The 26,708-nt window shown below is 43.7% G+C and overlaps 1 protein-coding gene across 14 annotated transcripts in view; it reads right to left on the minus strand.

Moving 5' to 3' along the window:
• LOC118389353 (calcium-dependent secretion activator 1-like) overlaps window positions 1-26,708 on the minus strand; it is a 151,672-nt gene that overhangs the window by 48,062 nt on the left and 76,902 nt on the right. For all 14 annotated transcript variants that reach the window (XM_052527088.1, XM_052527085.1, XM_052527087.1 and 11 more), the window contains exons 4-7: window positions 8,357-8,437; window positions 7,739-7,972; window positions 3,998-4,119; window positions 111-222 (exon numbers count right to left, since the gene is read on the minus strand). In XM_052527088.1, coding sequence (XP_052383048.1) covers window positions 111-222; window positions 3,998-4,119; window positions 7,739-7,972; window positions 8,357-8,437 — 549 coding nt within the window. The remainder of the gene's footprint in view (window positions 1-110; window positions 223-3,997; window positions 4,120-7,738; window positions 7,973-8,356; window positions 8,438-26,708) is intronic.

Consider the following 26,708-nt stretch of genomic DNA (forward strand, 5'->3'; position numbering starts at 1 on the left):
CCTGCAAAACCATCTGCTAAATATGTGTATGTGAACAATAAAGAGAGAGAGAGAGAGCGAGCGAGAGAGAGCGAGAGAGAGAGAGAGAGAGAGATCAAAGATTGTGTTACCCTGCCCAGCTCTTTATCCTCCAGGGCCAGCACTCCAGTGCTTTCTGTAAACAGTTTCACCTTGACGGCAGGGAGGGGGTGTGTGGTGGTGAAGTCTCCCTGGGTCCCCCAGCTGAAACACAACACACACACACATCAGAAGCATGTAACCTTCTGATATGGCAACTGCTCGGCATCTGACCGCAAAGTGCTACAGACGGTAGTGCGTATGGCCCAGTACATCACTGGGGCCCCAAGCTTCCTGCCATCCAGGACCTCTATACTATGTGGTGTCAGAGGAAGGCCCCAAAAAATAGTCAAAGTCTCCAGTCACCCAAGTCATAGACTGTTTTCTCTGCTACCGCACGTCAAGCGGTACCGGAGCGCCAAGTCTAGAACCAAAAGGCTCCTTAACAGCTTCGACCCCACAAGCTATAAGACTGCTGAACAATTAATCAAATTGCCACCCTGACTATTTAGATTGACTACTTACCTCGACTAACCTGTACCCCCCGCACATTGACTCGGTACCGGTACCCCCTGTATATAACCTCATTATTGTTATTTTATTGTGTTACTTTTTCTTAACTCAATGTCTTGGACTGCATTGTTATTTAAGGGCTTGTAAAAGTAAACATTTTACGTTCAGGTCTACTCCTGTTGTAATCGTCGCATGTGACAAATAAAGTTTGATTTGATTTTCAAGACATGGACGCATCTCCAACATCTTTGCAGTCTTTACAGAGAAGGTTAGATCATCCAGCATTCTGGAAATGCCTTTAAAAGTCGATCCCTGTGCTTAGGTTGTTTGTTATTCTGTGTTGGATTGAATCCTAGCCTAAATGAAATGATATACCTGGCCAAGAGGAATTGCACAAGATCCACTAGAATCGCCTTCCCCGTTTTCCCTTTATCTCGCACATTCTCATCCTCTTTCCCAAAGGTCGATATCTGCGCTCTCAGAAAGAGTGAGACGCGGTTGTTAAAAAATGAAACTTTATAACCAAAGTGGTAAAGTAAAAACAATAAACTGGGGCTGGGTAAGCTACGTACTGCTCAGTTATGAGACAGACTGAGAATAGCAGCTGACACTTTATTTGTCGTGGCTGAATGTGCAAAGGGTAGAAGTAGAGAGGGGTAGAAGTAGAGAGGGGTAGAAGTAGAGAGGGGTAGAAGGTATATAAAATGCTGTGCAACATTTCAATTTATTACAGAGAGGAGATGGAGTGAGACTGAGTGGGAGACTGGCGCACCGGCCGCTCCACACAGGCAAGCACAGCCTGAGGGAGCCCTACCACTCACACAGACACACACACAAACATTCACATTGAGATATATACTAACATGTTCATAGGGGTTATTGTGTCATGATTGGATGGCATTGTGATATCATCATCATCAAGGAGACAGGCAGCACAAGACAGAGCCAGCAGTCTGAAGCTGTGTGAGTGTGTGCGTGTGTGCGTGTGTGCGTGTGTGCGTGTGTGTGTGTGTGTGTGTGTGTGTGTGTTTGCCGTTTCTCCTCCTGCTGTGAGCTGCATCTGTGAGTGACAATGTCTTTCTCCTCTGCCTTACTGACATTAACACTCATCACCACCAGGTGGTGTCTCATCTCACACTGGGAATGTGGTTTCACATTGGCCCCTTAGTTCTACTACCTACATTGATCATGCATTTATTGAGTATGATTATATACAATAAGAATGAGAGGAGTACTGCATTATATTCAGGGATCATTTGTTAAACTAAATGACAAGATTTGGTTGGGCTCCCGAGTGGCGCAGCGGTCTAAGGCACTGCATCTCAGTGCTTGAGGCGTCACTACAGACCCTGTTTCGATTACAGGCTGTATCCCAACTGGCTGTGATTGGGGATAGGGCAACGCACAATCGGCCCAGCGTCGTCTGGGTTCGGCTGGGGTTACGCTGTCATTGTAAATAAGAATTTGTTCTTAACTGACTTAATAAAGATCGTAGATCAGTCAGGACACGTCTCATCCTGTCCAAGGAGGTTCTGCGCCTGTGTGATGGTGTATGCGATGGATAAGCTGACAGCTAGCTAGCAGCACGAGATGCTTGTCATTTCCAGGAGTGCTAGAGGGGGCTCTCTCCTGCTCCATTAAGATGCAGGTCCTAATCACTCTCCCTGCCTGGCAGCACTGGAGTCGGGGCACACACAGAGGCTGCTCTCCCCCTCTTCTCCTCTTTCTCCCCCTCTTCTCCGCCACTTTGTTTGTCATCCTGTCATTTTCTCTTTTCATGCCTATCCTTCATCTATTGCTCTCCCTCTCGCTCTCCCCCTTCTCTCATCTCCCTCTCATTATAAAATGGCACTTGAATCTGTGCGAGAGCAAGAGGACGAGTCTTTAAAATAGTTCATAATCGCGAGCTGAACATCACATCACTGGAGGCTGGCATCACAGACGCACTGTAACATTACAGGCTGCTTCCTTGATAACAGCAGACAGACTCAGGATCCAGTCTGCGAAAAAACATTCACATTCACATTAATTCCTTCATCCTTAACATCATCACCACTTTTAACATTCAGGAAGGGTTGATGAAAGGCTGTGACCACAATAAACCTGAACCAACTTAAATGTGTTGAACCTGAATAGATAGTTTCGGTATGTATCTACTGTATATGGTTACACATCTCGGTAAACTTGAGGGGTTCCAAGGAGAACCTTTTTGGAAAGCTATCATCCTGAGATGGGGGGCTTTGCCCGGTGTTATCTTTTCATCTGACCTCCCTTTAATTCCCATGGAGACAGACTGTTCTAAATGGAGGATTACACTGGGAGCATCCTTTCACACTTTGATCAGATGACTCAGGAATCACAGCGTGAAGAGAAGGTGACTGCATTCAGATCACAAGAGAACAACACATGCGTCAGTGGATGTTAAGCGTCAGGCAGGTTAAGAGTTGAGGTGAGAGAGGCACAGAGAGAAAGAGAGACAGACAGAGAGGCACAGAGAGAAAGAGAGACAGACAGAGAGGCACAGAGAGAAAGAGAGACAGACAGAGAGGCACAGAGAGAAAGAGAGACAGACAGAGAGGCACAGAGAGAAAGAGAGACAGAGAGACAGACAGAGAGACAGAGAGACAGACAGAGAGACAGAGAGACAGACAGACAGACAGACAGACAGACAGAGAGAAAGAGAGACAGACAGAGAGGCACAGAGAGAAAGAGAGACAGACAGAGAGGCACAGAGAGAAAGAGAGACAGAGAGACAGACAGAGAGACAGAGAGAGAGACAGAGAGAGACAGACAGAGAGACATAGAGAGAGACAGAGAGACAGACAGACAGAGACAGACAGAGAGACAGACAGACAGACAGAGAGACAGACAGACAGACAGACAGACAGACAGACAGACAGACAGACAGACAGACAGACAGACAGACAGACAGACAGACAGACAGACAGACAGACAGAGAGACAGACAGAGAGACAGACAGAGAGACAGACAGACAGACAGACAGACAGACAGACAGACAGACAGACAGACAGACAGACAGACAGACAGACAGAGAGACAGACAGAGAGACAGACAGACAGACAGACAGACAGACAGACAGACACAGACAGACAGACAGACAGACAGACAGAGAGACAGACAGACAGACAGACAGACAGACAGACAGAGAGACAGACAGAGAGACAGACAGACAGAGAGACAGAGAGACAGAGAGACAGACAGAGAGACAGACAGAGAGACAGAGAGACAGAGAGACAGAGAGACAGACAGACAGACAGACAGACAGACAGACAGACAGACAGACAGACAGACAGACAGACAGAGACAGACAGAGACAGACAGAGACAGACAGAGACAGACAGAGACAGACAAACAGAGGCAGGCAGAGACAGAGACAGATAGATAGACAGAGAAAGAAGGGTCTTACGTTGGCTTGGACGCCTCAGCCTGGTCTGTCTGCAGTTTCTCCCCTCCCTCCACCTCCATGGTGCAGTAAACGATCCTGTTAGGAGCCAGAGACTTCAGGCCCACCACCTCCATGATCACCACCTGGAGGGCACAAACAGCAGGTCGTGAAACCATGGGTGTATGCGGTAAGGTTCACAATGTAGCAGAAATGTACCAAATATAGAGCTGACATTACTCTGGTCGAGACAATATTCTGTTACATTCTGTTACATTGCACCCTCCTGAAAAGGTCCAAGCACAGCCCCCAACTCTCTATGGTGCCCTATACCTGACTGCAACAATCTCCTTGACATAAACCAACAAAGGTACAGTAAATGCATACTACCTCAAAAAAACATTGACGAACACATTACTGTAAAATGCATTAACCTCCTAAGCTATATTGGTCAACAACATTTACGGTATGTTTTAAATCAGTCATTTTCAACTGGTGGGTCATGACCATTAAAAAGGAAAAGACAATGGACCTCAAAAATCCCATCACGAAATTCCACGACAGAAGCTACAAATCAGGCCAGCCTCTCTGATCTATAAAGCAGTAGTTTCAGTCCTCGCACCATAATCACTGCATCTGCTCTGCTCCCCACTACAATCAACTGCTGAGGCTGGGAGGGAGCAGTATTAATCTGCCCATGCTAGAATAATACCTTCTTCTCCTACAGTAGCTAGGGGAACAGAAACAGCTCTTCTGTGTATAGTGAATTCTCTTAGATCATTCATCACAACATGAGTTATTATGATGACTAATGAAGTTGCTATGAAATTAAATGAGGAGGATTTTTTTGTTTCACTACATTATCCTGGTCTACCTTGTGATCTGTGATTTATAATTTAACAATGGAAGTCTACTCCAGTGATCGGGAAGTACTATAGAGGAGTCATTTAGGCAGAATGTTCTTCCTGAAAGCTTCTAACTTTGTGTGAACCCTGATTTAGCCCACTGCAGTAAAAGGCTAAAGAAGGATTTTTTAAAGACTTTAAGTACAATTCTTACAAGCTTGATTAGCTGGTAGGTTATTCTTTAGATGTTTGGAGCTGCTGGTGAACCATGATGTGCAGGATTAATCAAAGTGACACTGGACTAGTGCACTTGCCAGAGTCTTTACGGTGTCTATAGCTAGGTTTCCATCCAATTGGTGATTTTTATGACAATATTCTAAAATCTTCATTAAAACAATATGCCATTTCAGAGTTTCCTTTCGGAAAATTTGTGCTCGACAACATGACAGCCAACACCATCAATAAACAAGGGATGTTGGACAAATGTCCACATTTACATGTCCTCAAAAACAGCCTATGACAAGTTAGGCTACTTTCCTGAAACAATAATTGTCCACCTCTCGGTTCAGCTGTCAGAGATTTGTGCACTAAATGTATCAGGGCATTGCTAGAAAAGGTGTCCACTGTATGACACTAATTAATATATATATATATATATATACATACATATGTATATATATATAAATACATATATATATATATATATATATATAAATACATATATATATATAAATACATATATATAAATACATATATATAAATACATATATATATATATAAATACATATATATAAATACATATATATAAATACATATATATAAATACATATATATAAATACATATATATAAATACATATATATAAATACATATATATAAATACATATATATAAATACATATATATATATATAAATACATATATATAAATACATATATATAAATACATATATATATATAAAGTTAAGTTTAGTCCTAACCCCAGAGAGATAGAGATATGCCCGTGGCATGCTATGACACCGAAATGCATTTCTTTATGTCAAGTGGTTACTGCATCTGCTGTACAGAAGGAGAGTCAGTCGTTCATTTTCAATCCAAATAGTTTGTGTAAAGATAAGTGTTATATTCTAAGAGTAACTCTGGTAGGCCTGGAACAGACTTCCTCACCTGAAGTGCGCCGGGGCGCACTGCCTTCATATCATAGGCCTGCAGTAGCTAAAGCTTAATAACAGCAACACCATACCTAACCTCCACAAACGTTTCTAAACTAAAAAAAGAAAAAAGACAATGGATTCCAAAAATCACATTACTAAATTCCATGACAGAAGCAACAAATCAGGCCAGCCTCTCTGATCTATAAAGCAGTAGTTTCAGTCCTCGCACCATAATCACTGCATCTGCTCTGCTCCCCACTACAATCAACTGCTGAGGCTGGGAGGGAGCAGTATTAATCTGCCCATGCTAGAATAATACCTTCTTCTCCTACAGTAGCCAGGGTAACAGAAACAGCCCTTCTGCATATATTAAATTCTCTGAGATCATAATAACTCTTGTTATGATGAAGGATATAACTATAACTATAAGTAAAACAACGGAAGTCTACCCTAGTGAAAGGGGAGTACTATAGAGGAGTCATTTCGACAAAATGTTCTTCCTGAAAGCTTCCATTTATTTTTATTCTCTTTCTTTATGGCTAGAGGGCCATCTGTTTGCAATCTATACTGGGTTTATATTCAAAAGCGTCTCAGAGTAGGAGTGCTGATCCAGGATCATTTTGGCCTTTTAAAGCATAACAATTAAGCAGGTGGACCTGATTCTACATCATTCAGCGCTCTAACTCTTAGACATTTTCTGAATAGGGGCCCTGGTCTAGAAGGATATAAATCTAGAGAGAGAAGATAACTATAAGCAAACTCACCTTGGGACTTTGGCCTGGAATGTATTAATGTGCTAAAATAAGCAAGACCAATGAAAGTGCACATCAGATCTAGTTTTCCAAAGGGCCAGCTGAGATATATATATATTGCTATATCATCACCACCACCACAGACATCGATAGAAAGTGCTTAAAGCATGTCAAGCTCTGTTTTCCTTGCCCTGCAGAACATAGAGCCATTGCTAATAAATATGTTGATAATGTGTATGATGACTAATTCTCTTTATTTTTTTAATTTTTTTATATTTTTTTTACCTTTATTTAACCAGGCAAGTCAGTTAAGAACATATTCTTATTTTCAATGACGGCCTGGGAACAGTGGGTTAAGTGCCTGTTCAGGGGCAGAACGACAGATTTGTACCTTGTGAGCTCGGGGGTTTGAACTCGCAACCGGTTACTAGTCCAACGCTCTAACCACTAGGCTACGCTGCCGCCCCTTGTAAAGACAGAGGCAGGTGAAAAGGTCTGTCTGAGAGCGAGAGGCTCAGGATTATAGGGTGGAGCTCTCAGAGAGGTACTGTTTTGATAGAACATTTGTATGGTATTAATCTCTATTCAAATGGACTTGTGCTTACAGTGCAACTTCTTTGTGACTGAGAAAATCACATGACAGAAAGGGTAACACTGTATTTAGGATATTCTCTCATAATGCCAAAATGCTGAGGTCTTATCCTTCCTAGACAGGGTTAGGGCTAGTGCCAGGTGAAGGGTCAGGGCTAGGTTTAGCACCTCCAGAGTCAAGAGGAGCACCACATAATACTTGGACAGGGTTAAGGTTAAGGTCAGGTTTAGGGTCAGGGCTAGGTTTAGCACCTCCAGAGTCAAGAGGAGCACCACATCATACTTGGACAGGGTTAAGGTTAAGGTCAGGTTTAGGGTCAGGGCTAGGGTTAGGACCTCCAGACTGCAGGAGAGCATGACTTCAGACTTGGCCAGACTTAGTGTTAGGGTTCAGGCTAGATTTAGGGCCGTGGTTTGGGTTCCTACCTCCAGAGTAAAGGAGAGCACCACATCAGACTTGGACAGTGTGTTCTCGTCCTCCTGACCCATGTCCATGATGGAGGTGTTGTGTCCTTTCTTCAGCTTCTGCAGTTTGAACTCTCCTCCCTTGGACACGGGCATGCTCTCTAGGTTGGCCATCAGCTGGTTCACCGACGCCTTCAGCTCCTCTATGTACATCTGCTCCATTTCCTTCGACACAAACTTGGGGAATTTGCCTCCCTTTGAAGAGGAAAAAAAATAACATCGATAAGTAGGTTTTACCATAACAAGTCAGCTTTTGTGTCCATGCGGGCTGGTCATCCCGATGAAGCAAGACACTATAATAATAAAATAGATTTAAATCAAATCCAAATAATGTATTATTGTATTGTCAACACTAATGTGAATACATGTCATTCGACAAATTGCCAGATATAGCCGACAGTATATTAATTGTGACGTAAAGCAGTTTGTACAATAGTGAAGCTCTCGGGGGAACTTGCATCGTGAAGCTGTTTGGATGCTTACAAACTGTTTATTCAGGTTTATGTGTGGCTCTGCACAATGTAACCAGTGTGTTCATGTGTTTGTTCTGCTGCAGTGTGTATAGGCTATCAGACTCACCCTGGCAATCTGATCGGCCATCTGCAGGCGTCCATCCAGCTCCCGTCTGATCTGGGCAGCCTGCTCGTCCAGGTTGTCCAACTAAAGGGTCAAACACAAGAAGAAGTGTTTTGCACACATATTTTAAAATAAACTTGTCCAGGTGTTGGATTAGAGAGCATAATGGCACTCCCAAGTCTGAGTTTATTCAAGCAATGTTTTGACCCCAACTGGGCCTTCTTCAGGGCAACAGGACAGCAACACAGAGGAACCTGTGAGCATCGCACAACTTTTCTAGAGATTTGAATATTGTAGAAACTCAAATCACTGCTCCTGTCACACCCTGATCAGTTTCACCTGTCCTCATTATTGTCTCCACCCCCCCCCAGGTGTCGCTTGTTTTCCCCGAGAAGTGTGAGTTTCACCGCTCTATCACCATTCTGGGATATGTCATTGCTGAGGACAATGTTCAGATGGATCCTGGAAAGGTGAAAGCAGTGGTGGATTGGCCTCAACCAACACCCAGGGAGCAGTTGCAATGGTTTCTTGGTTGTGCAAACCTCTACTGCCATTTCATTCGGGACTACAGCACCCTGGCGGCCACCCCTCTCACCTCTCCCAAGGTACCGTTTAAATCATCTCCAGCTGTCAACACCCATCCTCATCCATCCGGACCCGTCGCGTCAATTTGTGGTAGAAGTGGATGCTTCGGATGTTGGAGTGGGGGCCATTCTGTCCCAGCGATCTGCCCAGAACCAAAAGCTTCATCCCTGTGCCTTCCTGTCCCATCGTCTCAATCCTGCTGAGAGGAACTACGATGTCGGCAAACAAGAACTTCTGGCGGTGAAGATGGTGTTGGAAGAGTGGAGTCACTGGTTGGGAGGAGCACAACAGCCATATCTGGTCTGGACAGACCATAGAAACCTGGAATATCTCCGTACAAACAAGCGACTCAACTCCAGGCATGCCCAGTGGGCCATCCTGTTCACCAGATTTAACTTAAACATCTCCTACCACCTAGGGTCAGAGAATGAAGCCTGACTCCCTCTCCTGCCTATACAGTTATTCTGCCACACCCTCAACCTCTGAAACCATTTTCCCTACCTCATGCCTTGCTGCCATTGTGGATTGGGGTATTGAGAACCTGGTCCGTGAGGCACAACGCTCCCAGCCTGGACCTGAAGGGGTCCCGGCTAACCGGCTGCTTTCTCTAATGAGGTCTGGTCTCGGGTCCTGAAATGGGCTCGTTCCTCCAGGCTGACCTGTCATACAGGGTCCCGTCGTAAACTAGCCTTCCTTCGACAACGTTTCTGGTGGCCCACAATGGCCCCTGACGTCTTCTGCCAAGGTGACGGCCCCGCTTATGGTGCAACATGTCTTCCGGATCCATGGACTTTCGGTAGACATGGTCTCCGATCGGGGTTCTCGTCTCAGTTCTTGAAGGCATTCTGCACCCTTATTGGGTTGTCGGCCAGCCTGTCATCCGGATTCCATCCCCAAACTACTGGTCAGTCGGAGCAAGCCAACCAAGAACTGAAGACCACCTCAAGGTGCCTGGTCTCAACCAACCCTACTTCCTGGAGCCGTCACCTGGTCTGGGTGGAGTATGCCCAGAACACACCCTGATCAGTTTCATCAAGTCAACCAGTGTGTTTTTCCCACGTACTCCTTTTGCTATTCCTCCCGGTTTTGACGCTTGCATGTTTTTTGGACTGACCCTTCTGCCTGCCCTGACCTCGAACCTTTCTGTCACACTGTATCTCCAGGACTCTGAACTGGTTTTGACCTTTTTGCCTGTCCACGACCATTCTCTTACCTTCCCCTATTGGATTATTAAATATTGTAAGACTCCAACCATCTGCCTCCTGTGTCTGCATCTGGGTCTAGTCTTGTGGCATGATAGCTCCACATATTGCAACCATCTTGCCAAGTTCCCAAATGATCTGTGTAACTTGTCTATTTTCATTCAGCTTCTGCATTTATTTTTAAGTGCTTGCTTTGTGTTTGTCATGTGATTGATTGTATGCCGGCTCTCAAAGTTACGCTCATGCACGCCCACACTCTAAATCTAGGCGCGGACGTGTGCGAATGCTCGAGAGGGGCACGCCCCTTATGTCCACGGATTCTGTCCTTTTGTAAATGTGATTATTTGTTTGAGAGCTCTATAACATTTACTGGTCTGAATTAGAAAGGCCCGTGTGAATGTGATGACTATTAGTATGGTTTAAACATTTGTACAGCCTCCGTTGGTTAAAGAAGGTTTGAACCAGTTCATTGGTTATATGCACTCCTTCTTTGTGTGGCAATGGTTTTGCCCATGGGGTGTCTCAAGGTATTTCTACCTAGCTGTGCCAGTCAGTGTTCGAACTTCGAGGGGCTCTGACAGGGAGTGTGTCTCTATGGGTAGGGTATATTTTTGTCTCAACAGTAGACCTAGGCTAACCTTACCCTGTTTACTACAGCCAAATCCTGTTTTGGATCGTGATTTCTTTGGAAAATTCATTTTTGTCCATTGTTTGTTTCGCCCCTATTTCTGTCATTATTATTTACTCCAACCACTATCATTACTTGTCTAGGTGTCCTGCCTTTCTACCTGCAAGAATGGACTACCTGCAAGAAATGACTGCCTTCCTATGGCTGCTAGACATGTTTACCCTTTCACCCAGTCCAACTGAAGGAGGGCAAAACACAGCGAATCAGCTCAGAGACCAGGAGGACCCAAGGAGGACATCACCTCACCACACGGTAATAATCAATACATTCTGCATTATGATCCTACATGGAATAAGGCCATGGCCTGTATTCATAATGTGTCTCAGATTAGAAGCACTGATCAAGGGTTAGGTCCCCCGTCCATTTAGTTGCATCAATTAGGTCTGGTGTAGGTCTGGAGTCTGGTGTGGTTTGGGAGCACGATCTGAAAGCTCGCTCCACTTTGTTTTCGTCCGGCATTGAACACAGTTTATAATACCTAAATAACTAAAGTTGGATTAGGAAAGTTGTTTGAAATGTTCGGATCAAGTTTACAGGTAACTATATTAGATACTTTGTAGTCATGTTGCGCGAGTTAGAACCGGTGTTTTTGTGGATCAAACACACCAAATAAATGGAAATGTTGGAGATAAAACGACAGAATTGATCAAAAAAAAGGACCATTTGTGATGTTTAATGGACATATTGGAGTGCCAACAGAAGAAGATATTGAAGATATTGTACAAAGGTACGGCATGAATTATATCGTTATTTCTGACTTTTGTGTCGCGCCTGGCTGGGTTGAAATGTGATTTTCATGTGTTTGTTTGATGGGGTGCTGTACTCAGATAATAGCATGGTTTGCTTTCGCCGTAAAGCCTTTTTGAAAACTGACACTGTGGCTGGATTAACAAGAAGTTAATCTTTAACTTCTTTGAGATAGGGGGCGCTCTTTTAATTTTTGGATAAAAAAACGTTCCCTTTTTAAACAAGATATTTTGTCACGAAAAGATGCTCGACTATGCATGTAATTGACAGCTTTGGAAAGAAAAAACTCTGACGTTTCCAAAACTGCAAAGATATTATCTGTGAGTGCCCCAGAACTAATGCTACAGGCGAAACTAAGATGAAATTTCATACAGGAAATGCCCCAGATTCTGAAGGCGCTGTGTTCCAATGTCTCCTTATATGGCTGTGAATGCACCAGGAATGAGTCTGCACTTTCTACCGTTTCCCCAAGGTGTCTGCAGCATTGTGACGTATTTGTAGGCATATCATTGGAAGATTGACCATAAGAGACTACATTTACCAGGTGTCCGCCCGGTGTCCTGCGTCGGAATTATTGCGTAATCTCTAGGTCCATGCGCATTCCATTTCTTCAGTGGAGAAACTAAACTGCCACGAATGATTTATCATCGATAGATATGTGAAAAACACCCTGAGGATTGATCCTAAACAACGTTTGCCATGTTTCTGTCGATATAATGTAGTTAATTTGGAAAATAGTTCACGTTGTAATTACTTAATTTCCGTTTTTTTTCTTACCCAACCGTGATGAAGAAAACGGAACGATTTGTCTACACAAATAATATTTTTGGAAAAACTGAACATTTGCTATCTAACTGAGAGTCTCCTCATTGAAAACATCTGAAGTTCTTCAAAGGTAAATTATTTTATTTGAATTATTTTCTTGTTTTTGTGAAAATGTTGCACGCTGAATGCCAGGCTTAATGCTATGCTAGGCTATCAATACTGTTACACAAATGCTTGTTTAGCTATGGTTCAAAAGCATATTTGAAAATCTAAGATGACAGTTTTGTTAACAAAAGGCTAAGCTTGAGAGCTAATATATTTATTTCATTTCATTTGTGATTTTCATGAATAGTTAACGTTGCGTTATGCTAATGAGCTTGCGGAGAGAATTACACTCCTGGATACAGGTTTTTTTCGTAGCCAAACGTGATGAACAATACGGAGCGATTTCTCCTACACAAATTAATATTTTTGGATAAACTGAACATTTGCTATCTAACTGAGAGTCTCCTCATTGAAAACATCTGAAGTTCTTCAAAGGTAAATGATTTTATTTGAATACTTTTCTTGTTTTTGTGAAAATGTTGCATGCTGAATTGCTAGGCTAAATGCTATGCTAGGCTATCAATACTCTTACACAAATGCTTGTTTAGCTATGGTTCAAAAGCATATTTTGAAAATCTGAGATGAAAGTGTTGTTAACAAAAGGCTAAGCTTGAGAGCAAATATATTTATTTCATTTCATTTGCGATTTTCATGAATAGTTAACGTTGCGTTATGGTAATGAGCTTGAGGGCTTGAGCTTGAATCCCGTTGCGCGAAGGGATCACTAAGAAGTTAATTAACCCTTGTCTTGGACCAAAAAGATCTTCCAATGGAGAATTTCCATTGAATGCTTTTTAGTCCTGGATTAGGAAATCTGTGTCTGGTAAACCGGCCTATACTGTAGGTGTCTATGTAGGTAGAAAGGGCACATTAATATGGATAGCTATCTATCATTGATAATGCATCTCCTAGATCTCAGGATCAGTCATTTGATTCATGCTGTGTAAATACTAAGAATGTGCTGTACACTAGGGTTGGGGTCAATTTAATTTAAATTCAGTCAAAACTGAATTTATATCCTGAAATGACTGAATGAAAATGGGATTGACCCTAATGTATTGACTTGACTGACAGAAGCACAATTGAAGCTCTTTGTAGTTGTATTTTTCTTTGTAGGTAGAGTAATACATAAATATGAATAGCCTTAGAGCATATGTGGCTAAACTGTGTGCTTGGGTGCTTATGTTTGTCCTATTTCACACATGTACAAGTGTGTATTTTACATTTGTTTTTTTGCATATCCCAACTCCCACTGAGACACCCTTGGTGTGTGTGTGTGTGTGTGTGTGTGTGTGTGTGTGTGTGTGTGTGTGTGTGTGTGTGTGTGTGTGTGTGTGTGTGTGTGTGTGTGTGTGTGTGTGTGTGTGTGTGTGTGTGTGTGTGTGTGTGTGTGTGTGTGTGTGTGTGTATACTGTACAGTGCATTCGGAAAGTATTCAGACCCCTTTCACGAATTTTGTTACAGCCTTATTCTACAATGGATTAAACAAAAATGTTCCTCATCAATCTACACACAATACTCAATAATAACAAAGCACAAACAGGTTTTTAGGAAAACAAAACCTTATTTACATAAATATTCAGAGCATTTTTTAATGAGACTTGAAATTGAAGTCAGGTGCATCCTGTTTCCATTGATCATCCTTGATGTGTCTACAACTTGATTAGAGTCCACCAGTGGTAAATTCAATTGACTGGACATGATTTGGAAAGGCACACAACTGTCTATATAAGGCCCCACAGTTGACAGTGCATGTCAGAGCAAAAACCAAGCCATGAGGTCAAAGGAATTGTCCGTAGAGCTCTGAAACAGGATTGTGTCGAGGCACAGATCTGGGGAAGTGTAGCAAAAAATATTCTAGAAGTAAGCAATGCTTCCATAGAATGTCAGGAGTAATTCCTCCCTACAGCATCTCTCTTGAGGCCCAGCTGTATTGGCTTCAAGGTTCCCTGTAGATTAATTTGCCGCCATAAGCAAGTAAGCAATGACTCCCCATTCCCAAGATGTACCTCTCTCTCTGCATGCTGGGAGTGTTTAGTGCATGCTGGTAATTGTATGAGCGAGTGTTGTCTGGAGTTCGATCGCCTGTTTTTTCCTTCTTGTTTTCCTTTTCTTGGTGGTTTTCCTTTTTCTATGTGTGATTATTTGTTGTGGTAGAATTAAGTATATTGTTTTTCTTGTCAAAATTTTCCTGGCTTTGGCAGGGATGGCGACCCACATGGGGACGCCGTCCCTGTCACTTCAGCACGGCTTTAGGTGTGTTACTGAATCTACTGTCACTGCAGGAGTTTCTGTTCGCCATTGGAGAGAAGGTAGGCTATGAGAATGTTGCTGATGAATAAAGCCGTGGTGGTTTTTCTTCAAGACGAGTGTCTTGTTGAGCATGGCGTATTTCTTAAAGGTATGTTTATTCAAGTTACGCCACTTTTTTTTCCTCAATCAACAAGAGTAACGATTTTGAATGTGCCACCGTTTACTCCCAATGAGCAATTGGAGTGTGAGTTGTTGCGTGTAAGATTGTCCCGTTGGGTTATGCGACAGGCGTTTATGTTTTTGGACTCAGACATTGGAGTTATCGTTTAAAGTCAAGTATGACAACAGATTGTATATGGCTTATGAGAGCCATTTCCTCATACTGGGGGGGAGGGATTCCCACTACAAGTAATGGGGTACAGGAGGGGGTTCAGGTGGGGCTAGTCTCCCAGGTAGTGGAGGAGATGCCCGGTACGAGTGATGGGGTGCAAGTGGGGAGTGTTGAGAGGGATGTGGCAGAGGGGTCAGGGGTCTGAGGCCTCAGTTGAGGAGGATCAGGAGAAGGATATCTCTCTTGATATGATAGCAGCTGGTGAAGATTCAGTTTACAATCTAGATGAGGTAAATGGGTTCCTGGATCTGACTTTTGGTAAATCTGTCAGATTGGCAGATTTAAAAAAAAAAAAAAGTTAAGTTTTGAGGTCAGCTGTGATGTAACAGAAGACGGTGGGGTTAGACCAGTTGCGTGAGGAGCGTTTTCGCTTGAGGAAATGTGTTACTGCTGTCACGGCAGCAAAATGTAGTGGTAACCGTGGTAAGGTTAAGAGAAAATTAAAACGATGATGATCATGCCTGAGAGAGAGAGAGAGAGAGAGAGAGAGAGAGAGAGAGAGAGAGAGAGAGAGAGAGAGAGAGAGAGAGAGAGAGAGAGAGAGAGAGAGAGAGAGAGAGAGAGAGAGAGAGAGAGAGAGAGAGAGAGAGAGAGAGAGAGAGAGAGACTGTCTGGTTTCTCTGCTTTCTTTTGCTTTTCCTTTCTCTTTTCTATATGGGGGTACTAAGGGTAGGTTCTCAATATTAATGGGGGAAGGGACAGGAATAAGAGGGCTTGGGTATTGGAAGTAATAAAACAGAAAAGGCTTAACATAGTTTTTCTGCAGGAGACCCATAGTGATGAGGCTAATGAGGTTGATTGGGATATGTGGTGGGAGGGGCAGCATACACTCACTCAGTCATGGTACTCGTGTCAGTGCTGGGGTGGCAATTAGGTTGACTGTCAAGGGTCGGGTTTTATTGGTCAAGGTGGATGTTCTGTTTGTTTTAGTTTTTTTAACATTTTAACCATGGACAGTCGACATTGCAACGCAAACAGATGGTCTGCCTTCGTCTCTCTGATGGGAAGGTGACCATGGACGACAGTGAAATGTGCCAACATGCCGGGGATTTCTACTCTGCCCTCTAAGGCGGAGGATTGTGATTCTCTGTGTACTGAACAGTTGTTACATGGACTTCCTCAATTGGGCCCTGAGCAGAGAGTTGCTTTGGATGCTAACATTACTCTGCAGGAGCTGTCCACAGCAGTTATGCAGCTCTCATCAGGCTGAGCCCCTGACATCGATGGTTTACCATTTGAGTTCTATAAGCAGTTTGGGGGGCTTTTTATGAAGTGGTGTGAATCTTTTCATGAGGGTTCTCTTCCTGTTTCCTGTCAACATGCTGTGCTTTCATTGTTGCCAAAAGAGGGGGATTTGGCTCTTCTAAAAATGGTGACCTGTTGCATTTCTGTGTGCGGAATATAAAATTGTATCTGAATGTCTCTCAAACAGGTTGAAAGAGTATCTGGGGCTCTTGGTCCACAAGGACCAGTCTTACTGTGTACCTGACCACTCTATTGTTGACTTGTTTCTAATAAGAGATGTTTTAGACATTTGTACACTATTTGATGTGAATGTGGGTTTACTTGCTTTGGAAAGGCCTTTGACCTTGTGGACCAGCAAAGAATGAAAGTCTTTGGGTTTGGGGATGTTTTTTGTTGTTGTTGTCTTAGATGAGTTTACTGTATGCTGGGGCCTCATGTATGGTGAAGGTGGGGGGTGGTTTATGTTGCCCCATCCCCGTCCAAAGGTCTATCGGGCAGGGATGCCCAATTTCAGGGACGTTATATTGTCTGGCAATTGAACCAATGCTTTGTTTTTTAAGAGCGAGGCTTACTGGCTTCTCTGTGCCAGGGGTAATGAAGGGTCCCACGATAGCACTGTCTGCGTTTGCAGATGACGTGACAGTTTTTATTACAGGGGGTGAGGATGTTAAGGTTCTAAAAACACTCTAAAGGTGTATGAGGGGGGCCTCAGCTAAAGTCAATTGGGAAAAGAGTGAATTGCTGTGGGCAGGTCAGACAGGCTCAGCTCCACGGTTACCATGGGGGCTTCAGTGGGGTAGAAATGGGATGAAGACTTTGGAGTTTTTTCTAGGCTCTGATGTCTTTCCGGAAAATAACTGGGAGGGTGTAGTGGAGAAAGTGTGTGCCAGATTGTCAAGGTGGAAATGGTGCCACCCCAGCTGTCTTATAGAGGAAGGGTGCTAGATGCCAATAATCTAGCTGCCTCTACCCTGTGGCACAGACTAATGATTTTACAGCCATTGTGTCGACCCAGTTCAAGCTGGGTTGACACAGCCTATACATTGATGAGGAGACCGGGCTGTTTAGGCTTAGACAAGCAAATTTTCCTATTAAAGCTAGAGGGGGGTGATTTTGTCTGGCTATGAGTCCATTATGCAGCTTTGGAGAGTATTTGTCAAGTCCCGTAAGGCCGGCATGCCACCAGCGATGTGGCTTTTTGAAGAACCTTTTCTTTTTACAACACGGCCATCCAATCCCGTGCTCTGGGTTCAGCCAGCCTACGTTCATGCCTATTAGGTGTGGGGTGTACCAAGCAGGGTCATCTGATACGGAGTAGGAGCAGATGATTGGAGGAGCTCGGAGAAAGAGCGGGGATCCAATCATCTAGCCTACTGAGGAAGGTCGAGCTGAGGTCTGTAATTCCTTGCCAGTATTTCATCGGCAGTACGTGACTGACACTTCCAATTCTGGTGGACGGAGGGTCTGGATTGTGTTCCCTGCACTGAATGTTAGTGCTGCGGCGGGGGCATTCGAGGAAGACGTGAGGAAGCTGTTTTCCTTCCATACTCAGAGCTGGGGGAGTTCAAGGCGGTGGGAAAGAAGGCCATGTACAAAATCTGTGTAAAAGTTTTCCATGCTTTAACCCCAGAAGGGGAAAAATCAACGAGGTGGGCGGGGATGTTTGGATCAGGAGCCTCCCCAAAAGGCTGTTGCCGGTGAAATGTGATTTTAGCTTCTAAAATGTGAGATGTGGGTTTTCATAAGTTAAGGCTGCTCACTCAGTGACCCGCCTCTGTGAAGGGAAATGGGCTATAAAACTTTACAATCACGCCCTCTTCTCCCTTCCTATATAAAGCCTTGACAACAACAGAACTTCCTGTTCCGATGAGGTTAGGATGACGATCCTATGTCAGAATGGTTCAGATAAAACTACAGAACGAAGCCAACATCCCGTAAGGCCGGCTTTGATTGCGAATGGTATGAACTTTGAACTCTTGTTCACGACAGAAGTGATTTCTCCTAGCGTTGAGTTTGCAACCGCAGCTGCAAGGAAGGAACAGACAGAGTATCCCGTCTACCACACAACGACGTTACTACAACTTATCCAAGTGACCACCAGAGACATTCTTCAAAGGACAGAGGACAAGGTTTGGCAACACGGTCTTCCATCTACCACCAACCTATTGAAACGCAGCTCAGAGTAAATATTTATTGCATTTTCCTTTTCCAAATGGGCAGTAATTTAGAATGCTGTATTTACGATAGCACAGCTTCGCCTTTGTTCCTGTTTTCCCGCTCTTTCACACAACCCAGCCCCCTTTCCTTTGTGTAACAAGCTGTCATATCTGTTCCTCCCACTAGGGACGTTTTCCTATGAATTTGTAATCAAGTAATGATTTAATTATGTGTATGTGAATTATGTATGATTAGTTAGGTATTTAGTAAATATTTATTTTATTTTACTAGGCAAGTCAGTTAAGAACAAATTCTTATTTTCAATGACGGCCTAGGAAGAGTGGGTTAACTGCCTCTTCAGGGGCAGAACGACAGATTTGTACCTTGTCAGCTCGGGGATTTGAACTTGCAACCTTTCGGTTACGAGTCCAACGCTCTAACCACTAGGCTACCCTGCCTACCCATAAATAAATGATTAAACCCAATTTTGTATTGCTGGTTCAAATTGTTAGCCAGGGTTCTTGCAGATAACCAAGAATTTACAACTTTCAGATTATGAGCCTGAAGTAAAATTAAGATTAATGTGGACTGCTATTGATGTAAAATATTACTAGGTCTTTAAGAGTTTATTCGGAAGATAACAGCTCTATAAATATGATTTTGTGGTGCCCGACTCTCTAGTTAATTACATTTACATGATTAGCTCAATCAGGTGATATTAATTATTATCTCCTTCGCTGTGAAATCCGGTTTCCGAGCTGGTCACGGGTGCACTTCAGCCACGCTCAAGGTACTAAACGATATCATAACCTCCATCAATAAAAAACAGTACTGTGCAGCCGTCTTCATCGACCTGGCCAAGGCTTTCGACTCTGTCACCCTATTCTTATCGGCAGACTCAATAGCCTTGGTCTCCCAAATAACTGCCTCGCCTGGTTCACCAACTACTTTGCAGACAGAGTTCAGTGTGTCAAATCGGAGGGCCTGTTGTCCGGACCTCTGGCAGTCTTCTATGGGGGTAACACAGGGTTCAATTCTCAGGCTGACTCTTTTCTCTGTATATATCAATGATGTCTCTCTTGCTGCGGGTGATTCCCTGATCCACCTCTACGCAGACGACACCATACTGTATGCATCTGGCCCTTCTTTGGACACTGTGTTAACTAACCTCCAAACGAGCTTCAATGCCATACAACACTCCTTCTGTGGCCTCCAACTTCTCTTAAACGCTAGTAAAACCAAATGTATGCTTTTCAACTGTTCGCTTCCCGTCCACCCAACTAGCATCACTACCCTGGACGGTTCTGACCTAGAATATGTGGACAACTACAAATACCTAGGTGTCTGGCTAGACTGTAAACTCTCCTTCCAGACTCACATTAAACATCTCCAATCCAAAATAAAATCTAGAATTGGCTTCCTATTTTGCAACAAAGCCTCCTTCACTCACGCCGCCAAACTTACCCTAGTAAAACTGACTGACTACCCTAGTAATCATCGACTTTGACAATGTCATCTATAAAATAGCTTCCAATACTCTACTCAGCAAACTGGATGCAGTCTATCACAGTGCCATCCGGTTTGTTACCAAAGCCCCTTATACCACCCCCCCACTGCGACCTGTATGCTCTAGTTGGCTAGCCCTCGCTACATATTCGTCACCAGACCCACTGGCTCCAGGTCATCTATAAGTCTATGCTAGTTAAAGCTCCGCCTTATCTCAGATCACTGGTCACAATAAACAACACCCACCCGTAGCACGCGCTCCAGCAGGTATATCTCACTGGTCATCCCCAAAGCCAACACCTCATTTGGCCGCCTTTCCTTCCAGTTCTCTGCTACCAGTGACTGGATCGAATTGTAAAAATCGCTGAAGCTGGAGACATATTTCTCTCACTAACTTTAAACATCAGCTATCTGAGCAGCTAACCGTTCGCTGCAGCTGTACACAGTCCATCTGTAAATAGCCCACCCAATCTACCTACCTCATCCCCATATTGTTTTCATTGACTTTTTTGCTCTTTTGCACACCAGTATCTCTACTTGCACATCATCTGCTCAGTTATCACTCCAGTGTTAATTTGCTAAATTGTAATTACTTCGCTACTATTGGCCTATTTATTGCCTACCTCCTCACGCCATTTGCACACTGTATATAGACGTTCTTTTTTTCTATTGTGTTATTGACTGTACACTTGTTTATTCCATGTGTAACTCTGCGTTGTTTGTGTCGCACTGCTTTGCTTGGCCAGGTCGTAGTTGTAAATGAGAACTTGTACTCAACTAGCTTACCTGGTTAAATAAAGGTGAAAAAAATATACATTTACCTGATCAGTAGTTGGTTCTCAGCTCTGGGAGAGGTTCTCTTCCCAACAGTTTATATGTGGGCTAAAGTACAGGTTTAGTAGAAGGGGTGTAGTTATCTTGCTTAATTTTGTGTCAGGGGCAGCTAAATTAGCAATATGGGAACCAATAAAGAACAGTACTTGGGGACAGGGGTCTGTGGATGTGGTGGGAATGCTGGAGGGGATGTTGGCAGCGAGACTGAGGGTTGAGTTTGCCTATTACAAAATGGTTAACAATATTGATCTGTTAATGAGAATATGGGGTATTCAGAGGCTGTTGTGTTCAGTTACTGTGGAGGAAGATTTGGTGTTGTGTTTATAATTGATGTGTAACCATGGTTTTGTATGAGTGTTTATGGTGTTGTGGGTTCCCAGACCCAATAAAGGTTATTTAAAACTCAAATTCTCTCTCTCTCCTCATCATAGATGTGTGTGTGTGTGTGTGTGTGTTGTAGCATTGTGACATGTCTACCCTCCACTCTGCCCACACACTGTCCCAGAGAGGTTTGCCCTGCACAACAGTCACTTCCATTCCTGTCACACATATAGTACACCCCCCCCCCTCTTTTTGTGAAGACAAATTGCGTCCTGTTGCCCTGTTGACAAAACAGGTTGCTTTATGGCTGTGCCATGTTACTGTTACCATGGTGGGTTGTCACGGTGTGTTATGCTGCTGAGTGGTTGTGTTGTGGCAAACCGTAGCTCTGTAATGTAACCGCTATAGAGTGAACGGAGGAAAATATCTGCATGCAACCATAAGAGCGGAATGCTAGTGTTTGTAGCTAGTGTTTGTGTGCAACCAGCGGTGAGGGGAATGGTGTCGTAACTGGATTTAGATTAGAGGCCGGGGGCTAACTGAATCACTCAAGCATGACGTCAGGTAGGCGGACAACAACCTGATCACATGACCCAGGCATCCAAGGCTCCTAACGGACGCTGACTAAGGCATGGAATTGCCTAGGACTTAAACCGTTTTCAAACTCATAGAAATATAATTGCTAGAATGAAAATTCCTGCTGGGTTTGTAATTATGTTCCTGCGAGTTCATACAGCTGTAAGACTCATTTGAACTGACTGACTGCATACCTGAATAAATGCATTCAAAATAGCATTTTTTTATCAATCACTTGAGAAAATCTTCACTTCGACATTTAATTAGAGGGTTCATTCGCTTTTTGTGAGTCTGCTTTCATTTCCGAGGTGACTAAGACTAGAGGTGTCTGGAGAGATGACGGTGTCTGTACACAAACCTCAATCAATGACAAGCACAGTGATTCATAAAAAAAATCGACAGTCTGTGAGACTTCAAGAACAGTTCTACACTGTGTTTATTAGGCACCTAGAGAATGCCTTGTAAGTGAGAGGCATGTTAAACGTTACTATTGGGTTCATGCGTGGGAGCTGGTGTGGTTTGGTTCTGGTTAGATAACTCACCCTGCGCTACTTCAGACGTTTTCTACTCCAGAGTATTGTAAAGCAGAGGAATTCACAAGCTCCCTCATATCAATAATGAATGGAGAGATTTATATTAGCTGACACATGCAAAGAGAGGAGAGGATAGAGCTGAGGGCTTGGTCTCGCTCTCGCTCTCTCTAAGCAACATTGGTCACCCTTCAGCAACAATAATGCTTTGACTCACTGCCACCCCCTCTGATGACCTTGACTGTCAGTCCGTCTGCCACTGAGGACACAGCAGAGCCCTGAGCATACACCCTACAGACAGACGGAGGCAACAAAAAAAAGGCCTAAAACGTTTTAGGATAACTGGGACTGACTTTGGCTTGCACTAGGAATAGTGTGGACTTTTTCTTTTGTTATTTCTACTGTGTAATTACTGACATGTTAGAGATCATAATGGTTGTTCGATGGGTCTTTGACTCCCATCTGAGAGGAATTCCTCCATCCAGACAAGACAAGCTCCAGCATAGCCTCTCCTGCTGAGTGGGCATACTCTGCTAATGTGATGTCTGGCAGATCTCAGCCTCTGTCTGCTGCTGCTCAGACCATATGTGAATTTATTGCCCCCCATCTATCTTCAGAGTTTGTTCTGTTAGGTGACCTAAACTGGGATATGCTTAACACCCCGGCAGTCCTACAATCTGAACTAGATGTCCTCAATCTCACACAAATTATCAAGGAACCCACCAGGTACAACCCTGAATCTGTAAACATGGGCACCCTCATAGATATTATCCTGACCAACTCGGACTCCAAATACACATCTGCTGTTTTCAATCAGGATCTCAGGGATCACTGCCTCATTGCCTGCATTCGCTATGGGTCCGCTGTCAAACGACCACCCCTCATCACTGTCAAACGCTCCCTAAAACACTTCTGTGAGAAGGCCTTTCTAATCGACCTGGCCTGGGTATCCTGGAAGGATATTGATCTCCTCCCGTCAGTAGAGAATGCCTGGTCATTCTTTAAAAGTAATTTCCTCACCATCTTAAAAAAAATGTAGACGTAAGAACTCCAGACCTGACTGCCCTCAACCAGCACAAAAACATCCTGTGGCGGACTGCACTGGAATCGAATAGTCCCTGCGATATGCAACTTTTCAGGGAAGTCAGGAACCAATACACACAGTCAGTTAGGAAAGCAAAGGCTAGCTTTTTCAAACAGATATTTGCATCCTGTAGCTCTAACTCCAATACGTTTTGGGACACTGTAAAGTCCATGGAGAATAAGAGCACATCCTCCCAGCTGCCCACTGCACTGAGGCTAGGAAACACTGTCACCACCGATAAATCCACGATAATCAAGAATTTCAATAAGCATTTCTCTAAGGCTGGCCATGCTTTCCTCCTGTCTACCCCAACCCCGGCCACCAGCTCCGCACCCCCTGCAGCTACTTGCCCAAGCCTCCCCAGCTTCTCCTTCACCCAAATCCAGATAGCTGATGTTTTGAAAGAGCTGCAAAACCTGGACCCATACAAATCAGCTGGGCTAGACAATCTGGACCCTCTATTTCTAAAATTATCCACTGCCACTGTTGCAACCACTATTACCAGTATGTTCAACCTATCTCTCATATCGTTGGAGATTCCTAAAGATTGTGCAATCTGGTTTCCGAGCTGGTCAGGGGTGCACCTCAGCCACGCTCAAGGTACTAAACGATATCATAACCGCCATCGATAAAAGACAGTACTGTACAGCCGTCTTCATCGACCTGGCCAAGGCTTTCAACTCTGTCAATCACCGTATTCTTATCGGCAGATGCAACAGCATTGGTCTCTCAAATGACTGCCTCGCCTGGCTCACCAACTACTTCTCAGAGTTCAGTGTGTCAAATGGGAGGGCCTGTTGTCCGGACCTCTGGCAGTCTCTATGGGTACCACAGGGTTCAATTCTCGGACCAACTCTTTTCTCTGTATATATCAACGATGTCGCTCTTGCTGAGGGTGATTCCTTGATATACCTCTACGCAAACGACACCATTCTGTATACATCTGGCCCTTCTTTGGACACTGTGTTAACAAACCTCCAAATGAGCTTCAATGCCATACAACACTCCTTCCGTGGTCTCCGACTGCACTTAAATGCTTGTAAAACTAAATGCATGTTCTTCAACTGTTCGCTACCCATCTAGCATCACTACTCTGGACGGTTCTGACTTAGAATATGCGGACAACTACAAATACCTTGGTGTCTGGCTAGACTGTAAATTCTTCTTCCAGACTCATATTAAACATAGCCAATCCAAAATTAATCTAGAATCTGCTTCCAATTTCGCAACAAAGCCTCATTCACTCACGCTGCCAAATATACCCTTGTAAAACTGACTATCCTACCGGATCCTCGACTTTGGCGATGTCATTTACAAAATAGCCTCCAACACTCTACTCAGCAAACTGGATGCAGTCTATCACAGTGCCATCTGTTTGGTCACCAACGCCCCATATAACACCCACCACTACAACATGAATGCTCTCGTCGGCTGGCCCTCACTACATATTCGTCGCCAAACCCACTGGCTCCAGGTCATCAAAAAGTCTTTGCTAGGTAAAACTCCGCCTTATGTCAGTTCACTGGTCACGATGACAACACCCACCCATAGCATGCGCTCCAGCAGGTATGGTCATCAACTGGTCATCCCCAAAGCCAACACCTGCTTTGGCCGCCTTTCCTTCCAGTTCTCTGCTGCCCATGACTGGAATGAATTGTAAAAATTGCTGAAGTTGGAGACTTATATCTCCCTCACTAACTTTAAGCATCAGCTATCTGATTATCTTACTGATTGCTGCACCTGTACACAGCCCATCTGTAAATAGCCCATCCAACTAACTACCTCATCCCCAAATTGGTTTCATTTTATTTTTTGCTCTTTTGCACACAATGATTTCTACTTGCACATCATCATCTGCACATCTATCACTCCAGTGTTAATTGCTAAATTGCAATTACTTCGATACTATGGCCTATTTATTGCCTTACATCCTCACACCATTTGTACACACTGCATATAGACTTTTTCTATTGTGTTATTGACTGTTTGATTATTCCATGTGTAGCTCTGTTGTTGTTTGTGTCGCACTGCTTTGCTTTATCTTGGCCAGGTCGCAGTTGTAAATGAGAACTTGTTCTCAACTGGCCTACCTGGTTAAATAAAGGTGAAATAAAACAAAAACATAGTGTTGACCTCTCCTATCGTCTGTGCTCCTTTCCTCCCTTCCTTCTCTCTCCCCTACTCTACTGTCATGTCCTCTCCTCCCCTCCACCTTTCTTCTCCTCTCCACCGCTCCTTTCCCTTCTCTCCTCTTCTCCCATCTCTCCTCACACTTCCTCTCTATACTCCACCCCAACTTTGCCTTCTCTCCTCCTCTCTCTTCCTTCATCTCTCCTCACCTCTTCTCTCCGCTTCTCTCCTCAACCTTCCATCGCCCTCCTCTCCCTCCTGTATTTCACCCACTCCTATTACATTAACAGGCCCAGTGTGTCTCTGAGGCTTTACTGTATTGATTCACTGCTCCTTCCAGCAATCCCCTTAAAGAGAGAATGAGCTGCTACTAATGTGTGGCTGCTACAATGGGAAGGGAGGGGGGTTTTAAGTGAAAGCTGCTGGACTGTTTTCAGACTGAACTGAGATGGAGAGACGGAGGAGAAGATTGCCAGAGATGGAGAAATAGAGAGGGACCGAGAGAGATGGGAGTGGAGATAAGGGGTAAGAACAAAGAAAAGGGGGGCGATACAAAGGGAGAGTAAGAGAGTGAGAAGGGGTAAAGAGAGACAGGGAGGGAGAGGGAAAATGGGGATACAGCTTTAAGCACATTGAAGGGTTTCACTTAAATACCTGAGGAAGGAGCACAGTGTGGTGCTCTCCTCAGATTAAAATGGACTTGGAAAATGCAGCCACTCTCTGGATGAGATCTGTTATAAAATACCAACAATCCTAACATCTGTTAAAAAAAAGCAATAACTACAATAATTGTGATTCTGCATTTAATTCATATATTAACTTTACTGGGAATGTTTAATATAATTAATTGTTTTTTCATGCATCCTCTTCATCCTCTTACCAGTATTGTACAGTCCCTGTACTCATTATCCATGTAAATATACGATTTTGGAATGAGATGCTTAAACGTCAGCGTGTACAGTAGCGTACAGTGGATTCTGAAAAATATTATTTTCCACATTTTAATACTTTACAGTCTTACTCTAAAATAGATTAAATTGCTTTTGTCCCTCATCAATCTACACACGATACCCCATAATGATAAAGGAAAAACAGTTATTTTGAATATTTTTCAAATGTATTAAAAATAAAAAACTGAAATATCACATTTACATAAGTATTCAGACCCTTTACTGTGTACTTTTTTGAAGCACCTTCGGCAGTAATTACAGCCTAGAGTCTTCTTGGGTATGACGC

The sequence above is a fragment of the Oncorhynchus keta genome, chromosome 10 (genome assembly GCF_023373465.1).
Source record: "Oncorhynchus keta strain PuntledgeMale-10-30-2019 chromosome 10, Oket_V2, whole genome shotgun sequence".
In the NCBI taxonomy this organism is placed as follows: Eukaryota; Metazoa; Chordata; class Actinopteri; order Salmoniformes; family Salmonidae; genus Oncorhynchus; species Oncorhynchus keta.